Source organism: Tetrao urogallus, assembly GCF_951394365.1.
Source record: "Tetrao urogallus genome assembly, chromosome: 3".
Lineage (NCBI taxonomy): Eukaryota > Metazoa > Chordata > Aves > Galliformes > Phasianidae > Tetrao > Tetrao urogallus.
This window is the reverse complement of record NC_136815.1, coordinates 67,786,031-67,807,377: the sequence shown is the minus strand read 5'-3', so window position 1 is coordinate 67,807,377 and position 21,347 is coordinate 67,786,031. Positions and strand designations below refer to the sequence as shown.

The following is a 21,347-nucleotide window of genomic DNA, read 5'->3' as shown; positions in this document are numbered from 1 at the left end:
AGTAGTGAATGCTGCTATGAAATTCTTAATGACCACATTAGCAACTAGGTATCATTCATTTGAATGTCCTCGGTGGAGCTTTTCTTGAACAGAACAGACACTCTGGAAGCTAGTCCAGCAGGACCAGTACTTGCTATCTTGAATCCTTTTGAATCAAATAAGCACTCTTAGGATAAAAAAATGCAACATTAAAAAAATTGGACCTAAAAAACTTGTAGTTTGTTCTGCCTTCATCCGTGACTTCTCAAAGTAGCCACCATCAACTCAAGAAATTGAACAGAACTTAACCCATTTGTAAATACAAGAAAACTGTCCTTCTCCTAGTGGAAAGTCACCAGGTATTTTTTCTCCCTTCCATTCCCCTGGACATGTATACCAGTATTGTTTTTCTACTCACTCCAATGGAGAGCACTGGTTCATAAATTGTTTTGTTCTCCCAAAAGAAATTTCAAACTGCTTTGTCAGCAAAGTAGAATGATTACCAAGGAAAAACACTAATAATACTGAAAAGAACATCAAGAAGATCTTTATAAGGAGCTTAATTAGTCCCTGAACTACCTGGAATTTCTCCAATTAATTATGCAGTGTATAAAAAGAACTGTTAATTGCTCCAATACTTTTTCAAACAAGAAAGTATTAGGAAGATCTAACAGCAGAGAATTTGTCTAGAAGGCTGCTACTGGTTCAAAGTTCTTGCACTGGCACTTCTTGCTTCTACAGCAAGTACCGAAGACCTAGGTATAGCTTCCTGCGAATAACGTAAGGTCTTCAAAGACAACAAGCTGAACTGAGGGAAAAATAATTGCCAGGGTAGATGCTGAAGACAAATGGACAATGGAATGCCTTTCAAACACTTTTCGGATAGAGGAAAATACCTGCTGTTAAGGAGGCCTATCAATTCAAGACTATCAGAATAGAAACCCTTCCAGCTATTAATACGTGCATATTAAACCTTATAAATGAAGACTTGCTAGTTTGAGTAAAGTTAAAGCTAATCCAGTTCATTCATTCTCCAAAATGTTGCAAATGAAAAGCACACATTTACCACATTCTGAGTAGTGTGATTTCAATTCCCACTTGGACTTGGTTGGTTGCAATCTTCATCTAAAAGAAGAGTTTACTCCACAACACAAACTCTCACTAAATTTACTGTAGAAAAACAATTGCTTCTGCAGGTAGCAAGAAATTCTTCCGAGTTAACATGATCCTAAAGTGCAGATCCTTATCTTTCAAAAGCCAGAGATAAACTCCAGTTTTAAACATCTATGTATTGTACAAACTATTGAAGAAAAGCCAAGTAATGCTGCAAAGCACTTTTCTTCAATGATACAAAATTGCAGCTAAGGTCACTCAACATCCACTCAACAAATTGCCTCTTCACAACCTAGTCAACTCCAAATCCTAACTTGTTTTGCACCAATAACTGCAACTCGATTCTGTTTTCACACAATTTTGACAAAGTTAAGCTACAGGACACCTCTTCATTGAAAAGAGTTGCTAAAGGAAAGAACAAAACAGACTAAGATTACACTTTACATGAGTTTAACATGAAACTGGAATTAAGAAAACTGAATGAATCATTCAGGAGATTAAAACAAAAATCATACTTTGAGATACAAGTAGGGACTTGCTGTAGGACCGTGGATTGCAGAGGAAATAGATGGGGAAAGCATGTGATGGAACAATTTCCAAAGATTAAAGGTATTGAGCATCTACAAGGAAATAGTGGAATACCAACAGTATGTAGAGCAACAGTAATCCGATCTAAACAAAAGGAAATGGGTCTTGAAAAACACTTCTGTCAAGTCCTTTAAATATGTGTGTAGCAACTAGGAAGACTTTCCTATCAAGCTATAATATGCCGTAACTCAAGGCTAGTATTACTGAACATGAAAAAACTGTTCAGATAGAACTTCTTATACAGCTGAAAGTTCAAACCAAGCACTGATTTTTTTTTCATTCTATAGTAAGTGGTAGGTGCCATCTCTAGACAAACTCACAAGCTGAATGAAAAATATACCCTTATATACCAGGCTTAAAGTGTTTTGATCAGCACCACAAAGTCCAGCTAGAGGTCAGCAACCAGTGGTCCATTTCTGCAGTTGATGCCAGGCCAATACTAACATCTTAATTAGTGACTTGGATGACAGGATAGTAACCCTCAGAAACTGAAAGGAGAGCTAATAAACACGACAACTGTGCTGCCAAACCTTGTCAAATGAGTGGACAAATGAGTTGATAGGTACTTCATAAACTTCAAATTTAACACTGCCCATAAGAAGGAATAATCTCATACATCGATACGTGTGAGGCATTGACCAGGTGGAAAACAGCTTTAGTGTAACACAACCACAGACAATAGACAAGTTGAACTTGAGTCAGCAACATGCCCTCATATCAAGAAAGGTCAACAACATCCCAAGCTGCATTACATTAAGAAGAGTATCACTACAAGGTAAGAAGTGATCCTTCCCTTCTACTCAGCACTAGAGAGGCCACATCTGGAGGGCTATGTAAAAGTCCAGGCTTCCCGGTACAAGAGATGTAGGCATACTGAAGTGAGTCCAATGAAAGTCTGTGAGAATAAGACACTGAAATGTTTATCATAAATGATAAAGATGTCAGAGCTCTATTGTTACCCCCAAAAGGAGAACTCTGAGGGGTAGGGATCATACTGATGGATCTCAATACCTAATGAGAGGATTTAAAGTAAATGGAGGAAGGCTGTTCTCAGTAAGAGTAGAATGCTTAGTAAAAGAACAAGGAAAAATGGACATAAGTGTGAAAAGTATTTTAAGACTAAATTCAAGACTAAACTTTTATTTAAAAGTGGGGTCAAATACTGGAAGAGTGTTTGCCTGACCAGTCAGTCTAGTGACCTTCTATGATAGTGTAACTGCATCAATGGACAAGAGCCACTGATGTCATTTGAATTTCAGCAAGGCTTTTGACATGGCTAACCCACCCATTCTCCTCAGAACTGGAAAGAAATGGATTTGACAGGTGGACTGTTGAGTGAAGGAGGAACTAGTTAAAAAATCATACTCAAGAGTGGTGATCAATGGCTGGGTGAAGATCAGCAACAAGTGACGTCCCTCAGGGGTCAGTAATGGGACCAATGCTCTTCAATATCTTCATCAGTAGTGCAATCAAGTGCACCTTCAGAAAGTTTGTAGATGATATCAACCTGTTTGTTGCAGTCAACACGCCTGAGGGATGGGATGCTATCCAGACAGACCTAGACAGGCTGAAGCAGTGGGTTCAGGAGAACCTCATGAGGTTCAATAAATCAAGTGCAAAGCCTTGCACCTGGGTAATGGCAGCCCTCACTATCAATACAAGCTAAAGGATGAAAGTACTGAGCACAGCTCTGTCTAAAAGACATTAGGGGTCCTGGTGGATGGCGAGCTAGACATCAATGAGTAATGTGCCCTGATAGCTCAGAAGGCCGACTGCATCCTGGGCTGCATCAAAAGAAGCATAGTCAGCAGGGCAAGGGAGGTGATCCTGACCCCATACTCTGTGATGGTGCGACCTCTTCTGGAGGTACTGCATTCAGGTATGGAGTCCTCAGTACAAGAAAGTCATGGATCTGCAAAAGCACGTCCAGAGCAGGGCCATAAAAGTGATCCAAGGGATGAAACACTTCCTCTCCAAGGACAGGCTGAGAAAGATAAGGCTGTTCAGCCTAGAAAAAAAGGCTTTGGGGAGACCCAATAGCAGTCATTCACTATCTAAAGGAGTACTTAAAGAAAGAAAACTCCTTATCAGAGTCTACTGTGATAGCACATGGGGAAACAGTTTCAAACTGAAAGAGGGGGGGGATTTAGATTGAAGAGGTGAAAGTTGTATTTCTTGTTTTTTGTTTTTTTTTTTTTTTTTTAAATAAATAAGGGCAGTGAAACATAGGAACACACTGGTTGCCCAGAGACGTGGTGGATACTCCATCCCTGGAGAGCTCACTTTATGATTTTTGGGGCAGGGTTCCCTTCTTTTTGTCAGGCTGGATAGAACTCTGAGCAACGTGATCTTAGCTGTAGATGCCCCTGTTCATTGCAGGGAGTTGGACTAGATTACCCTTGAAGGTCCCTTTGAACAGACATAATTCTATGATTCTAACACATTGCCCAGAGAGGAGGTTAGGAGGGGATTCTCATTCTTGGAGTTACTCAGAAAACATGAGCAATTTGCCCTCTGATGAGGACTGGACTAAATGAGTTCAAAGTCCCTTCCAACCAAATACTCAGACTCAGTTTAAACACTTCACAAATCTCAAAGCAGAAACTGAAGCAAACATCCTGTGTCATAATCCCACCCTGGAAGTGTTCAGTGGAGCTGGCCTAGATGATAACTTTCACTATAGCTCATACAGTTTCAATAATCAAGATTGAGGAGCATCTTGCTATAGACAGATGCACCAAGGCTGTAAGGAAAAGCTGAAGATCTTCCTTCTCTTCGTACATTAATAGATGTTAGCTAAAGTAATACTGCAGGCTAATTAGGTAACATACCGTCTGTCTCCCTGCACATTTAACATTTGGGTATATTTCTTGGAAATATGCCCAGATTTTTTCCTCCATCTTTAAAATTATTACAGAAGGTTACAAGTGGAGACAAGTTTGTTCTAGCAATTCAGAAATCAAGGCCACTAAACACACTCAGACAAGGCAGTAGTATTTCTTCACATCCAAACACTAGCTTAACAGATATATCACTTGTGAGAAGTTTCTGCTTTAAGAAAACAAAATTAAACAGCCTAGAGATCTGCAAATATCCCAGCAGTTTGGGTACTGGAATTCTCAAATATAGATCAGTCAGATGTCTGACATTGCCTATCAGGTTATTCCTAGGGGTGAGTGAGCTGTGGAAGAGCTCCAAACATCTCAAACATTTCCCACCCTTTCTTCTTCCTGTGCTTCGCACACGGCAGTTAAGTAGCTTAATGGTTATATGAAAATCAGCACATACTACATCAAGTATATTTCTAGAGGTTTTTAGCACAGCGCAAATGATCTATGATGCTGATTAGATCACTTTCTCATAAAAAGGTAGCTCCATTCAGTTGGCTCATACCTGATTACTGGCGGCCATTATCAAGGTTCTCGTAGGCGCAGATTGGGGTTTACCACTGGGCATAGGCAATGCTGGTGGTAAACTGGCCATAAGTTGAGTCGGTGCTTGCAGACTGAACTGGTAAACATTAGGAGCTGTGCAAGGTGGTGTATCAGAATCCTTTTGGCAGAGAAAAAGGGGAAAAGAAAAGCAACTTTACAGAAAATACAGCATATACAGTCTATGAATGTGAAAATGCATCCAAATATAATCTCTCATGAACACTGTAAAGATTCTTTCAGTGGTAAGAAAAAAGAATATAAACTAGCACTATGTTTATTTCACACATCTAGCAGTTTAGACTAAGTTAAACTGAATCTGCATTACAAAGACAAAGTCAGCAGGTCCATGGTGATAACAAATCAGTTCTGGTCAGCTCATCTAAGGCCAAATAAAGCTCTCTTCTACCTAATTAGAATTAAAAGGTAGAAACTACATCTGGAAAAAAACAGCGCAAGAATAGTGACAGTGAAATGAGGACTACAATTGCAGGTGTCATGATAGAATCAGTCCTCAGAACAGTGTTATGCACTGTACTTAACTGTATGGAAAAGTTACTCAAACTCTTACAGTCTCCTCTCATTCAACCCACTAAAGTTAGAGCTCCACCTACCAAGAAACAAGGAGATGGCCAATCAGACAAGACTAACATATAAGCACTAGTTACCTGCTTCAATACTAGTTAGGAGTTCTCATCACTTTCCATTGGAGGTACACACAGTTCTTCAGAGGAAAGCAAAATGGATGCAAGACAACAGAAATACTGTAATGGAGCTCACTACTATATTTCTTACCCTTCCTTCTTCCAGCCTGACCAACAGCAATTGCACATGCATCATAAGCAGAGTTAACACTGCACATCTGGGGCACTCAAGGGAAGAGGCAAACACGGATCCAGAAGTTTACAAATACTCTTGACACTTCAGATCCATGTCTGAAAGACGAGCTCTGGCCCTCACCAGTATAAGGGCTACAGAGATTACACTGTCAAAAGACAAATACAGGAATAAGCTCCCCCTAATGCTTTTAGCTAATTATGCAGGGATGAAGCTACAGTAACTGCAGTAAGCATCTAGGTAAGTTCACAATCTCTTTATTGGTCCTTTGAATGCCTATTGCCTATCGTAGCCCTTCACAAAAATACCTGAAGAGATGCTTTTGGAAACAGATACAGCTTTATTCTACTGACAACTTCCCATTTTAAAACCTATTCTTTAAATCAATTTCAACTTCCTAAATAAAAACACAGTATTCAAAAGGAAGATTTCTACTATTCATATCTCTGACTAGATAGAAGTGTTCAATTTACCTTGTTGTAGGTAAGGAAAAAGCATGGAGGAGAAACAACAAGCATTACTGAGGAAGCCAGATCAAACTGCAACTTTTGCTTGACTAACAGGATCCCTAGTTTTCTGTCTAGGCAGAAATAGTGAAACAACAAATGTACTGAAATGATCTCATGATGCAAATGCCCCTTCCTAACATCAGGAACCCTTTACTAGCTAGGTCTCACCATAAGAGTTTATTTAAATTCCATTAATAACTCAAGGGTTAGATACAAGTTAAGACGCAAGGTAAAGTTTATAGATATACCCATCCTTCAGCACAGTAGTTCACTCTCCACTAATATCATGTGATTTAATTATATTTACAGGTATCCTTTCCAAAATCTAACTGCATGGAAATAGTGTTTTCTGCTTTGTTTCATGACATTGCTAGACAATTCAACCTTTTCAACTGACAACAGCTACTATTCTAGGAATTCAATTTTCAGTATTTCTTTTAAATACATGGACCAAACAAGTTTTAGAATCTCAGTCAATTTTTGTAATTGTTCCTCTGAGGAAAAAAAATAACTAACCTAGAAGTCAATATTAAGAAATCAAAACCTTTAACAAGGGAATGAAAGTGTCTTGGTAGCATAATATACACAAGTTGTCCCCTATAAACGTACAAGAATGAACTAGAGATCTTGGCAAAGATATTCTTACTATCCCATTCTCCACCCTTCTTCCATCAGTTTCTCACTTTCCTACAACATTCAGGAGTTGGAAGCTGTAAGAACAAGGACTATTTCTATACAAATTGTATTCTTTGAAAGCAAAGAACTGAGCACTGGTGCCTATAGTTGGAACTTTACTGTAAAGATTTTTTCCACGTGCTCCTCTCAATGTATTATTACAACATCAGGAGCAAAGTGATCTAATAGATAACTGCTGCCATTCCTACTCCTTTCACTTCTTCCATTATTGCTCTCTCCATTGTACTTGCATTAGCATTTGCCATTATGAGCCAATTCTGCTGTTTCTGTGGTTTGCCTCAATCTCCTTTTTCTAGTTTTACTCTCTGAATCAACTCACCACAAGTTCAGCTGAGTATGAATGCAGAAAAACCCAAGGAGCAACTAAGCAAAGTCATCCCTAGAAAGAACAACTAGTGGATTTACTGAGAAGTAGTACGAAACCACACTCCTTAGAGAAAAAAGTAACACTAGGAGAAATTCAGGCATTTCAAAGAAGTTCAGCCAAAGCACTGAAGAACTTCACTGTATAACCTTGCTTGAATGGCTTTAGTCCAGCACGCTCAAATCTTGACAAATCCACATACTTTCAAGGTGATGTGAAGTGTGTCAAATCCTCATCCCATTTCACCCCAGCTTGTGCCATTTCCCTTTTTGGTAGGTGGAGCCATAAGTTTAATAGACTATGGTATAATAAAATAGAAGGAGATCAACATTTGCCTATGGAATGTCACAGGGCAGTGAATTTACATCAATCAAAAAAGTTGCACCCTTCCTATTTGCCAATCTATAAACAATACAAAACCTCAAACAAGATGCAACTGATTTTTCTGTCCTTAGTTAAACTGCATTACAAAAACAAAATATGTTTGTCATGCTAAAAGGAAAGGGGGGAAAAGTGTAAGAACATATATAACAGAAGCAAACTGAAAAATATACCTCCAAAACTAGTAGTGGTTTCACAGAAATACAACTGAAGTTAATCTAATTAGAACCTCCCAGTATTAAAAATACAAGCAAAGTGCCCCTTTAGCCTGTGTTATCTTCTTCGATGCCTGCAAAATTACTCCTTATTTTAATCATTATTAAACAAAAGATATTTCCCCAAAGTGTGTCATTTCAAACTTCCTTTATTATTCCTACTACTTTCATTTCATGGGTTTTCAATTGGCCTGAATTGATAAGAGTACCATAACATTTCAAATTTTGCAGGTAAATGTTTTTCAAATTAAGCATTCAATTATAGTACTTATTAATGCAAGTTGAGCATATAAATGTTCAGTTTAGGTTTTCTTCCATCCTAAAATGGCTTTGGCACCTCTTTTTCAGGTGAAGTAATATTAATTTATGGCAAGAATATAATTAGCTGGAGGTGTCAAGAAGTAGCCTAACTCATGAAATTGTGCTTCTTTCTCCTTACCTCACAGACACCACAGCAGTAAAATCAAGTTTTATTTCTTGATTCACAATTCCTCTGCACCTTCTGTTGCTCAGAATATTTTATCAAATGACCTATTTTTCCAAACTCCGCCTCCTGAAGAGTCTACTCTTACATCAAGTGGGTATACATAATAAAAAGCCTGCTCAAGCAACTGAGAGAGAAGAACTGATGAAAGACAAGACAGTATAAAGCAGCACATAAGAATATGGGTTAAGAAAACAAAAGCAAAGCATAGGACTGGAGAGTAAAAAGGGAAAATAATCAGGAAAGAGCAGTAATGGCAAAATTTGTTCCACAGAAAGTGTCAGAAGCCTCCACAGTAAGAACAGGGAGAAGAAAAGTTTTAAGAGATTTGGGGAGGGAAGGTTTCAAGGTAACTGACTGCTTTATTTGGAGACAGATTTAAGCAGTGACTTGAGTCAACCTTTCTTGAGAGACTAAAGACTGAGTTGCTTTTTTTTTTTTTTTTTTTTAAGAGGACCTGTTTCCCCTTATTTGTTCAGGAAGGAGGAAGAACAAGACAGTACAAGCATTCTATCAGAAGATGATCAATTATCCATGCATATTTGAATGGTAATTTCAGTTAAGGCATGAGAACACTCAGACTAGTAAAAAGGTAGAAAAGTAAAAAGATAGAAAAGTAATTTTCTGTGCAACTTTTGTTCTCAGATTGAGAACTGTTGGGCCACAGTCCTCCTGCCCACCCCCCTACACACACTTAACCAAAACTCAATAAAATAAATCAGAGTCACTACACAGATATAACAAGTCTGCAAGAAGAGCTGTTATAGTAACTGTTTTGAAGTGTCAGTGTCTGTCCTAATGCAGATAAGCACATGCCTTATACCTGCAAACTTCATCCCTTTAAAGAAGAAAGCAAAATTAGGACAGATGATGCCATTTTTACCACCTCCAAATTGTGAAGTTCAACAGTTTCTGCCAATAAGCTGAAATTCACAGCCCTTGAGACTAAGAGGAATAAAAGGGAAATGCTGGTAATTAAATACTTTGAGCCCAAGCACTAAAAGCCACAAATACTGCACAGCAAGTAACAGTTCTTAAGTCAGTGTGGATCTTGTATTCAGCAGAATGAAAGCAATAGCGAGGAACAGTCTTGGCAGCCATTTATCTACTACTTTAATAACATTAGTATCTGATCACAATAGTGAATACTTAATATTTGAAGACAGTGAAAAGACGTTCCACAAAACATCAAAGGTACTGGTTGGCGTATCCCCTGACAGTGGCAGAATGGTGGGCAGATCAAGCAGTGACATTCAGACAAAATATTATAAAGGCTGAACAGCAACGATTACAGCTAAAATTCAGGAACAGGCTGAAACACATATTATGTTAAGAGAGTTGAACAGACTACACAGCTTACTTTGTTCACTGGAACTTCCACTACCTCAACAGGGCTGTATGATCTTGAGGATTCAAAAACGTTTATGAAATAATCTTGTCATACAACTCAAAGGAAGCTACCATTAGAGGCATTCTGAGATAATGTGTACAAGATTTCCTACAAACTTCCAAAAAAATTTTGAGATTGTGCAGGACTAGATTTCAGAGGTTATGCATCTACTAGATTTCAAAACCAGCCTTAGAACTTTCCTATGATCAATTACATTAGTTACTGATATGCAGGTACCACTGTCACATTCAATTCTAGACTCTGGCACAAGGGCATCAAAACTACAGAGTATATTTAGCACCAGGTTATACTAGACCAAAATTGGAGTGAAAGAAATATACCATAAGTATTTCTATTTGGCAGAGATCATTGGTTAGGTAAATATTCTCCAGCACTACTAAGATTTTGTGAATTATTTTGCGAATTATTTTGCGAATAAATGGAAGGAAGGTCTCCATAACACTTCAGCAATAAGAAAGAAGACCAGCAGTTGCAAAGCACACATCCAAAACAGAAAATTTAGAAGAGACATTTGGTTATTTAGTTTCTCAGACTGGTATCTGCAGTTAGCCCCAGCCTGCAGAGGGGCAAAGGTGAACATCTGGTTTTAGATTGCTGCATCAGTCACTAAATCAGTAGGAGGGTTCAAATGAGTTTTCCTGATACCAGACATTTATTTTCTATTGCACAACAGTTTGATTCTTGCTCCCACAGAGAAAAAGCTCAGACACTTTGCACTGTCCTTGATAGCAAAGACATTTATAAAGCACTTTCAAAAGGAAGAACTTCGTACAACCAGCAGCATTATTTATTTCAGCATCTGCTGGATCATGTGGGAACATGCAGTAGTTTATAACTTACCTGTGGGCAAGAAAAAAATACACGCTGCTTTTTTAATCAGGGCAGCATATGGCAGGCACTTTAAATAGCTGCACAGTTGAATACTTCATTCAGAAAAAATATACTATATAGATCAGTGATAATTAACAGAAGCCAAGAAATACACATACAATCATGCGTTCTGATGACCACTTTCATTGTACTTGTAGGTTCTTTTCTAGCATGTACTAGAATATTTACATTGCCTACAGAACTGAGCTAACAGAATGGGAATGTTAGTACTCAGAATTTTGCAGTCAAATGTCACTACGAGTTAGAGGCCTCTGTTGACATCTACAGTATGATAAATCCACAAACTGAGCAGCACAGATAGCAAGAGATATCATGAGTCAGATTTTGCTTCTAAGAGGACTGATCTGAAATCCACTAGATCCTAGCAAAGCTTTTCTTTTTTTATGACTGAGATTTCAGTTTGCTAGGACTCATGAAGGACAACAAAACTAGAACTTCATCAGACAGACGTTGTTAGCATTTTGTTAACTATTTTTACTACCTTGGAAAATCCATACAAATTATGATCCTTATATCTGGAAGAGAGCAAACCATCAATCTAGGATCTCCTTGCCTCCTGCACTTTCTTGACAATCTGCATCTTCCTTTCAGTCTTCAGTATCAAACTTCATAAGATTTGAGATGAATACAGAATCATCATTTCACAAGATCAGAGCTGACACTATGTAGACCTCTATCAACATTAACACCATATTCTCTTGTCTTAAACTGGTACTGAATGAAGCTCACTGCATCACATACCTATTTGCAGCATGCACTAAAAGTCTTGGCACAAAGAAGTTCTCACACATGATGGAATTTTCTTTGCTGGAGCCTGAGCATAATACTATACCAGATCAAACCATAGAACCTCCTTAACTTCAGAATACATTTCTCTTTCTGAAAGAAGTACAACTCAGAGTTACTCAACAAGAATATTATCATCCTTGCATATCCAAGTGTGAATAGGATGGACTCAGTTGTCAGAAACTTGTTGTTTCACTGCAAATTAAGGAATGTGCTAGCAGTCTAAAGGACATTGTACAAACAAACAGGGTATAGAAGAGGGATAAGCACATAGGAAAATAAGAAGCCTAATGTCCAAGTAGCATCACCTCTGTTTACTTCTGGAACACACAAGCTAACTGCAAGTCCTTCTTGTTGAGAGCTTTTCCATTTTTCACTTACTAATTTATCTGATAATTAGGCTGTTAAGTTTCATCTTGCAATGTCAGGCAAAACAGAACTAAGGGGAAGTCAATACAGTTCATGCCCCCAGTTGAGAGTGCATGACATTAAGCAAATATTTTCAATTTCTCATAAAACATATCTTAAAGTTCTTATCTTCTTCACTTTCCTACTCAAATCAGTAACACAGCTAGCAACACTGGCAAACACCATGCTGTTCTTTTTCCATTTGCCAGATGGTGCAACTAAAGTATTTACCATATCTACTAGAGGGAGAAAAGACAATACAAAAAATCAGTAGTGTTAAGGAATTACAGGTTACCAGAAGATACAATTAATGCTTTTGTTCTTCACAATGAAATCCACAATTTCTAATTCCATGTTTGTCCAGTTTTTGAAAGCTTTGACTTTTTTCAAAAAGTCAAGAAACAGGTACTTGGACTTGGCACCACCTCATTACTCACAGTTGTACTTAACTGGATATTGCATCTTCTCTCAGTCAGTACTGATACCTAACAAATGTGATTCAATAGATTTCTGAGTATCTCACACAAAGCGAGTTTGTGCTTTATCATCTGCATAGCCCAACTCCACTAATTTAAAACCATACCAAAAGAAAACACCTGACAATTGTTAAGCATCTGGGAACATACCTACATAAACTACTGCTTCATCTTCCATGAAGTTACAATAATGTCTAGCAATCATTTTCAAACTGCACTTTCCAACAAGGAAGCTGACAAGCTTACATGGTAGGGCCTCTCACCATTAGAACATGAATTGACTGTTTGGCTGAAAACAACGCAGTATTATTCATTCTCATGGTAAAATACGATTGTCACATTTAAGGTGCAAGAAAACAGGACTGGAAATTGAGAATGAGATTTTTCTTGATAGGAAGATTTAATTAAGAGATTTTTACTATCCTGTTTAATTAGCTACTGTCAACTTGAAACATACATCTTATTACATCTCACTACTACTACAATGGGTACCAAAGATTTAGGATGGAACAAAGACCTATTTCACTTAACAAAGAAGTAATTATCTGAGCAGGGAAAGTTATTAATTTGCTGCAGTAGCTCAGGTACAGTATCACATGTTTTGAGAAGACTGATAAACTCTGCTTATTAGTTTAGAACATTAAAATAAAAAAGCTTACAATGTCACTGCCAGAGAGTGATGATACAGACGATGCAGATGAGCCAGAGGATAACTGTTGTGTACTAGCCAATGACAAAGTCAAGCGTTGGTTGTAAGATGATTCAGAGTCTCTGTTGTTGTTCTGTTCTCCATTGCATGGAGCTATCTGGTCTCTTATTTTCAACCTATTATCTGTTAACAGAAAACATGAGCATCAATTAAATAACATGAGCACAGAATACAACACATGGATCCTCAAATCTAAGAATTACTTCTGTTTAACAAGCCAACAAACTGAAAAACAAGCTCAGAAAACTAGTTTCGGATCAGAAAGTTAAAAATTCCTTTTTTTTTTTTCCCCCTTAAGTTTCCTTAAGAATACCTGAAATAATTCATTTCAAAGCACAGTTATTTTGAACTGCACCAAATCGAAGAAAAAAATGTTTCAGTTGGTTTCAAAAGATTTGCTATACCTACCAAGTTCAGGTGATAAATTAATTTTGCTCCCCCACTTCTTTTTAATCCAGGCCCTGTAGTCAATCACTTCTTGGGTCACTTTGATGATTCTACCTAATGTGCTAAAAAATATTTAAATTAAGACTATTGGTTACATACATACTTGCAAGCATTTCAAAAACCACTGAAATTACGTTTGGAATCCGTTTAAGATATCCCTAACCAAAGAATCTTTTTGAACCTACATTTCCTTACATCAGCATATAAGTCACTGAAGGATCACACTTTAAATTAGTTTATTACTTATCTCCTACCATGCTAACTTGAAAGCACTGACACAGGTAAGATTTTCACTTCTAAATGGAACTCAACTGAATTCCCAGGAAAGTACATACAAATTGCATTTTGTTTGAAAAAGGCAAGTTAGAGGCTCTTGCATTTCCCCAAACAAAAAGTAGCCCTTCCACTCCATTAGAACATTCATATAACGTGCTGAAGACAATGTTCTAGCTCCTCAAATCATCTTCACACTGAGTAGAGACTCTCCCTAGTATTTGTATTTGCTTATGGGTTTACAAGGCACCTTGAAAGATCCCTACAATTGTAAAGGAAGTATCATGGATTGCGACATAGTAGACACGAGATACAGACCAGCAAAAAATCCCACATAAAATTAGAATTTAAGGAAATTTTTTAAAGGTAACTAGCTGTGAGAACAAGCCCATCTGATCCTTTCATCTTCTTAACTCATGACCAGTTGTCAACAAGTAGAGTAGCTTTTTACTGCATACCTTCCCAGCATTCATACAGGTGAACTGTATGTTATCTTGAACAGTTTTGTCCTAGTTTAATAAATCAATTTTCAACTTCTCCTTCTATTAGGGGCTGGGAGATGAAACACTAACTACACTAATACTTACTATACACGCTCAAGATCCATGAAGGACCAACTGTTGTACAAAAACAGGCTATGAAAAGCTATCCATCCTAGAAAAATGTCAAATTATTTTAATTGCAAAAATCTTCAACAGTTGTAATAAAGCTTTTTTATTAATTTCACACCATAAAAGGTACGCTGCACTGGTATTTTTGAGGTGTATTAATAAGAAGGATATATAGCCTAGAAGTATTTACACTGGCTATATTAGGACATTTCAACTCCTCAGCAAGGAGCAACAGTTCTGCTATGTTAGGCATCGTAATTCTACTGCAAGACCAAGTTCCCCGTTTCCCATTTAGATTCCCAACTTTAAAAAACATGTCAGTGTGTCAAAATTGAAACAAGAATTTTAAGCAAACTTTGGACCATACGACATCACTTAAGTAATAAGTCGAGCAGATGTAGAAGATCCTGATGTACAGAACAAGTGTCATCTCTTATTCTATTATTCTATTATGTTCTATTATTCTATTATTCTATTATTCTTATTCTATTATGTAATATTCTATTACATGAATGCTGTAATGCATGCTGGAAAATGCAACCTTGAATTTTACATACAGAATTGAATGCTTTGACATGATTGTCACCAATATCTTAATGAATTCTTGGGATTCACAGCTCAACAACTAAGTAGAGTACCTTAAAAAGGAACAGCACACTTTCTAGCTGTCACTACATTACAATTATAATGCAAATAAATCTTAAGATCATTCTTAAAATGCTCAGATGGCTGACAAGATTCAATGAGGCAATATCTAAAGCTCCAGCCAGTTTTCCTCAGCACAAAAAACACTACCTGTAAAAGACAGTTAAAGGGTACTGAGCTGCTGAACTATCTCCCTGATAGTAAATGAGCAACAATCTAAAGCAAAAAGGATCTGCTTGAGCACATGGATTAGGAAAAAAAGGAAAGCCTTTGATGAGATAAACACTGTGTAGGGAAAGCTGATATTGCTGATATTTCTTAAGACAGTATGCATTCTAGTGAAGCAAATGGAAGACTGTTTCAGATAGTACTTCTGCAATCTGTGTCAGCAGATCTTGCAGATCAATTTAACATTCCCTTTGACACTCCTGGGGTCAGGGATAGCCCAAACCTAACACACAGACCTACCAGCAGTTAGATCTAGTGGGTTAAAACAGACCAAACAGCTTTCAAGCACAGAGACAGAGAAAACACTTCATGCATCACACAGACTAGCTTTAAGATTCTCATCTGTAAATGACAGCCCCACACATGCAAAACCTTGCCAAAGCTTCCTCCAACTCTCAGCTCTGGTCTTCTGGCATGATAGTATCTTTCCCTCATCTACCCCCACCATTCATTTACCTCCAAGGAGGGACCTGTTAGGAATCCAGAACTCAACAGACTGAACAAAGATTTCACTCTTAGTTATACTGAAGAGATATCATAGCAGAACCAGATATCCATTCCTTATTTTGTATGACCTGATCTGCCTCCCAAATGTGGCTATGGTGCTGTTTAGGGATGCTGCCTGAGCACACACTGATACATCAAACAATATGACAAGTCAGTATTGTAGGCCAGCATTCTGATCTACAGACATGTTATAATTCCCAAGGATAAATTTATGTCATGTATATATACACACACACACAGCCTCCCAGCATAACTTATGACTGTCAAGCAATATAATAACACTCCCTCCATCTTATCCTGAGCAACTTTCTGCTGCTTCTCTTGCTTCTGTTCTGTCCTTCAAGAAACCACAATGAAAACTGGATCAGCTTCTTTAGGAGAGAGCAGTGTTGATGTAGTTTCTTTCAGTCAGACCAGAGAGTTAAACTGACCCAGCTTCTGACTGCAGGCTCATTAGATCTAACCAAAGGCAAGAATCAGTAATACACAGATCAAGAAGAAACTGAGCTGCTAACAGGAAGATAAGACCATGGATAGACCAGGCTAGACAAGGTATAATGTATTTCCTACTAAAGAAACACTTCCTTCCAAGATGACATGAAACTGTTTGATCTAGAAATCTGCAGAACAGTCTATTAACCTCTCATGAAGCATTCTAGAAAGACAACATGTGAGGAAGACCGAGAACAAAGAGTTAAGGTAATTTCTGTAACACTAACTACCTTTAACACTCAAATGATTAGTTTCTTCTCAGCACAAAGACAAAATACAATGAGCAGCCTAGACAAAAGATAGCCTTTACTCCGAGTACACTTCAAATGTTTTATTTGGAAGCTTAAATAAAATGACAGAGTAATTTGGATATGCCCGTCCTGTTCTGGGGGGTCATGTTAGCACAGAATATGGATGAGTAAGGCCTGTGCTGAAAGAGCAAAATCTGACTTATTTTGAAACAGAGAATATCAGAAGCAGCAGTTGACTAGAAAGCTTTAAGTTACCTTAGACTTTTGCTTCTTCGGGTTGGACTAACACTGGACAAAAGGCAATGATCACTAAGAAAGATCTGAAAGCTACTGACATGGTTGTTAACATACAAAACAAGACTATACACAAGATGCACATAGGTTTCCCCTGAAAAGAGTTGATAACAATTCAAACTCACCAGGCTGTTTTCACACTTCAGGGAAAGACAGCCCCAGTTATGGCAACACTGAACAGGTTAGTCTTCATTGAAAGCTGCATTTTTTATGACACCTGACATATTGCTGACTGAATGGTAAGTTACAGGTATGACAAGTTCTGAGACTCATATCATTGGCACAGACAGCCCAAAATAGGAGAACAGGTCAGATGTATTAACATCTGCTGAAACACAGCCACTGGGATTTCTCAAGTTTGGAGCTTCCTACATACAGTATCTTCTTACATACAGTAACAAGTGTGCTTACTGATGACATCTAAGACTTGCATTAAACGTATTTACAAACTTAGTTTTGATGTCTAATATAAACAGAGGCACCCTATAAGAAAATGACTACGACCCTTGAAGAATCTCAAAAGTTGTTAACTAGGGCCTAAGACAAGCAAAACTTCATATATCCCTGGGTCCTTCTACCCATATGTACATAGGAATAAAGCAACACATTATCAGACAGTACACACTCAAGAGATGCACCTTAATCTTAAAACAGCAATCTTAAATGTTAATGTGTAACACTTCCACTCTTCCTACCTATCTCCATCACAGGGCATGAATTGTCTAAGTCTTCAAATGTTGTTCCACAAGAAAACAGATTCACAGGCACTATTAAAACCTGTGAGTATTAAAGCCACAAACAAAAGTTGACTTCTTTATGGTAAACTTAGCATACATGCAGTTGTCTTACCAAATAATAAACTTACTATAGGATAACTATTCCCCTTTGCAATTACATTAATGCTGGAAATTAACACCTTGACTAAATTTTGCAATTTTATCTGTAAGGTTAACATGACTTCCAGTAGCCACTTCTCTCTGCAATTAGCTGGGGAGCTCAGAATACTACCAGAATTCTAGGGAAGTCCCAGAGAAGATACGTCCTCTGATCTATTCCAGTTTGCACTGAAGGTTAGGATTAAACATCACATGCTAGAGCAGATGCATGAAAATATGACATAGCTGTGATACCTTCATTTTTTTCTCCTCATCAAAAAACATACTTGAGCATAATTTGCAAAGTTAAGAGCTGAGAACACACTGAGCTGTACAGTGTTTCTATGAAAGACATCAAAATGTGCTCTAAAAATGACATTTAGGAGTATGTTAGCTTTCAACAGCAGTTCAAATATTACTGCCTAAGTGAACTTATTCTAATAGCTTAATTTCATACAAAGCCTTTTAAAATAGTTTGGGGGCCACATATTAAAGAACAGGGCAAATTTCTACTCTGTCTAGTTTACACAAAATTTTGTTCAAGCCCATTTCTCTGCTGTAATGCAGACAGAAATCAAACCAAATTTCAAGTCAACAGTCTTTCCTTTGCAATACTTCAGATAGAACCTTTGTGAATAGGCTACTCTGGCATTCTTGCACACTAAGAAACCTCACACTGGATTAATTCTGGCTTTTGTCATGCTGTCTTCATTTCAATGCTGCACATGAAGGTATTACACTCTCATAGCACTGGACCAGCCTGAATTTCTAGGCAGATTTCAATACAACTGCAGTTAAACAATAAAGAGCAATATTCCTTTTATTGATTAGACTCAACATTCCTAATTGATTACAGAAACAAACAATATTCAAAAAGTGGACTAATTACCTCTCAGAATCTCTATTTGGATATGATCTTGCAAGTGGTGATACTGCATGGCTAAGAACAATGTAGGCATAATCAAAAACTTGTTTCACTTGCATGGCACCGTAAGAACTTCTGCCAACGTCGTTTCCTGAAATAATGTGACAATCATCAGATCACCTTTTTTAGTATCAGTAACCAGAAAATCATTCATACTTAAAGCTCAGAAGCCTTAAAAATACAACTTTACTTTGTTTAAACTAGTCAGACCAAACTATTCATATCAGGTACAACTAAGTGTGCCCATCTCATTACAGAATGCTAGCTTTAGGAATGACACTCAAAATTATGCATTCAGTACAGCATGTGAAAAATACTGATATATTACAGCCTGAAAGAAACAAAGTATAGCTATGAACAAAGCTTGAAGCTGATCTCTAAGAAAGAACCTACCACACTTACCAGTAAAGTTTTGGCAAGCCAAACTTAGCTTAAAATTTCACTTGTGCAACTGCATTATCTTCACTGAACCAACAGCCAGATATACTTACATTAACTCTATTTAAGCTTCTCAAAACTACAGCTGAATAAGCCAAAGCATATAGGGTGCTTATCTTCTCAGGATAACCAATTTCTCAAAGTCTTTATCATGTAGGATTCCACGAGTCTGTACACAAGCATTGCCTGTGCTCAAGTGTGCACTAGTTCTTGACTGTCTCTTTAAGCACATTCTACTTAGAGCAGAACTCCTTCCAAACCCAGTGCCTCACAAGGAACCACAGAAGTTATGAACATACAGAAAACATACAGCTAAAGCTTCTGTATCAGGGAACACATACAGGCATAGGCCTTCTATTTGACACCCAGGAAGACCTTGTCAGCACTAGCAAGAAACCAGTTGGGGTTTCTGTAGATATTTTTGGTACCAGACACCAAAGGTTCACTGTCACCACTCAATTTAAAGAACACTTGAAAATAATTTCCCTCAAATTGCATGCCCAAAATACAGATTAGATCTTGAGTGAGTAAAAAGCAGCTTACAGTAAAAGGTTCACCCCTTCAGAACGATACTTAAATGTTGTGAGAACACTGGAAATGTACAAACCACTGAAGGTATTTAAGACTGCAAATGAAATCAATGCCCATGAACAACATATAATAAAAAATCCTCTTTGAAAATTGATACAGAAAGAATCAAGTCTATCATTTGGAAAATGAATTCTAATGAGGCTGAATTTGACTCAAGAGGAAACTTTCACTCACTGAAGTATACTGGTTCACTACGACATTACAGATATGCTAAAATTTGCCATGCAGGAAGAGCAGCATCAGCTTTACTACTTGACAACATATTGCAGTACTTCAAGATTCTCCAACAATTATGCCATTTGAACAAGAAAGGGTAATTAAATGAAAACAGATTGGGAATCAGAGCACTTTGGGAACACAGGATGTTTTCAGTAACATATATGATTAATTTAAAACCTGATTACAAAGGACTTCATGTTTACTGAAGTAAATGAGCATCTCACATAACATACTGCTGAAGTTTCCAGCAGTTACTAGACTTAAAATTATGAAAGCCTCTCTAAAAGAAGGTATTTACAACTGGACTCCACCCTGAAGTAGAAGCAGGTCTTGGAAAGCAAACTTGAGAAGAAGCATGTTGTAGTTCAGTGCTTCACTGCTAAGTAGTTAACAGATACTTTCCCGAAGGATTTAGTCCAAGGGTAACTGCATAGAGACCCAAGGTATGCCAGCAGTCAAGATAACAGAACAAAGACATTATACTAGAGAAAATAGATTAATTCAGTACACATTCTCCAGGGACAGAAGCAGCAAAGATACTGTTTTCACTTAATGACATACAAAAGAAAATTAAGCCAGAAAACAATAAAGAAACAAAAATAGTATTTACAAGGGGCTAAACACATGCAATTGCACCTAACACTTCTACCACTAGATTTACATAACAGGAATTGAGTACACAAAGTCAAGAAATTACATTAGCCTAGCCTATTATGCTGTTAAGGCAACTACATGTAATGCATGTTCTGGAAGGAACAAACGAAAACACTACTGCTACTAACAGCAAGTCACTCCTTTTGACAGCAGTTGTCACCTCTGCTGTTCTGCCAGCAAAAGAAACCACAAGCCTTCCCTAATCCACAGCAAACCAGGGCAGTTTTGATTTAAACCACCAAAGTTGCGTATGAGCCTTCACTAAAGCAGATTTGAGAAGAGGCAGGATAACCCATGCCATAGCATGCTTAAGTCCCTGGATTGCCTCACTCCGCACCTGTAATTGGTTCATAAAAATATCTGAATAAGTGGTTTTATTCAATTATACAGTCTGCAAGGCTTGTGACTGGCACTGCAGTTGAAAAGCAGGTATGAAAGCCAAAGCTATGTGACTTACTATGAATAGTACCCAGTTAAGTCTGTATTTTCAGGAATAAATTATCTTCTGATAAATTATTCTTGTTAGCTCATCACATCTTACGTACCTGAGCATCCTTTCATCACAATCTAAACTGAACAGCTAAAGCACAAGCCCAAATGCTTTCATGCAAATTCACAG

General features: G+C 37.6%; 1 protein-coding gene across 1 annotated transcript in view; it reads right to left on the bottom strand.

The window, feature by feature from the left end:
* TENT4A (terminal nucleotidyltransferase 4A) overlaps positions 1-21,347 on the bottom strand; it is a gene marked incomplete at both ends in the record, with an annotated part of 52,698 nt that overhangs the window by 7,494 nt on the left and 23,857 nt on the right. Inside the window, 4 exons of the mRNA XM_079533728.1 lie at positions 5,074-5,232; positions 13,229-13,401; positions 13,687-13,787; positions 18,791-18,917. Of these exons, the coding sequence (XP_079389854.1) occupies positions 5,074-5,232; positions 13,229-13,401; positions 13,687-13,787; positions 18,791-18,917 (560 nt within the window). The remainder of the gene's footprint in view (positions 1-5,073; positions 5,233-13,228; positions 13,402-13,686; positions 13,788-18,790; positions 18,918-21,347) is intronic.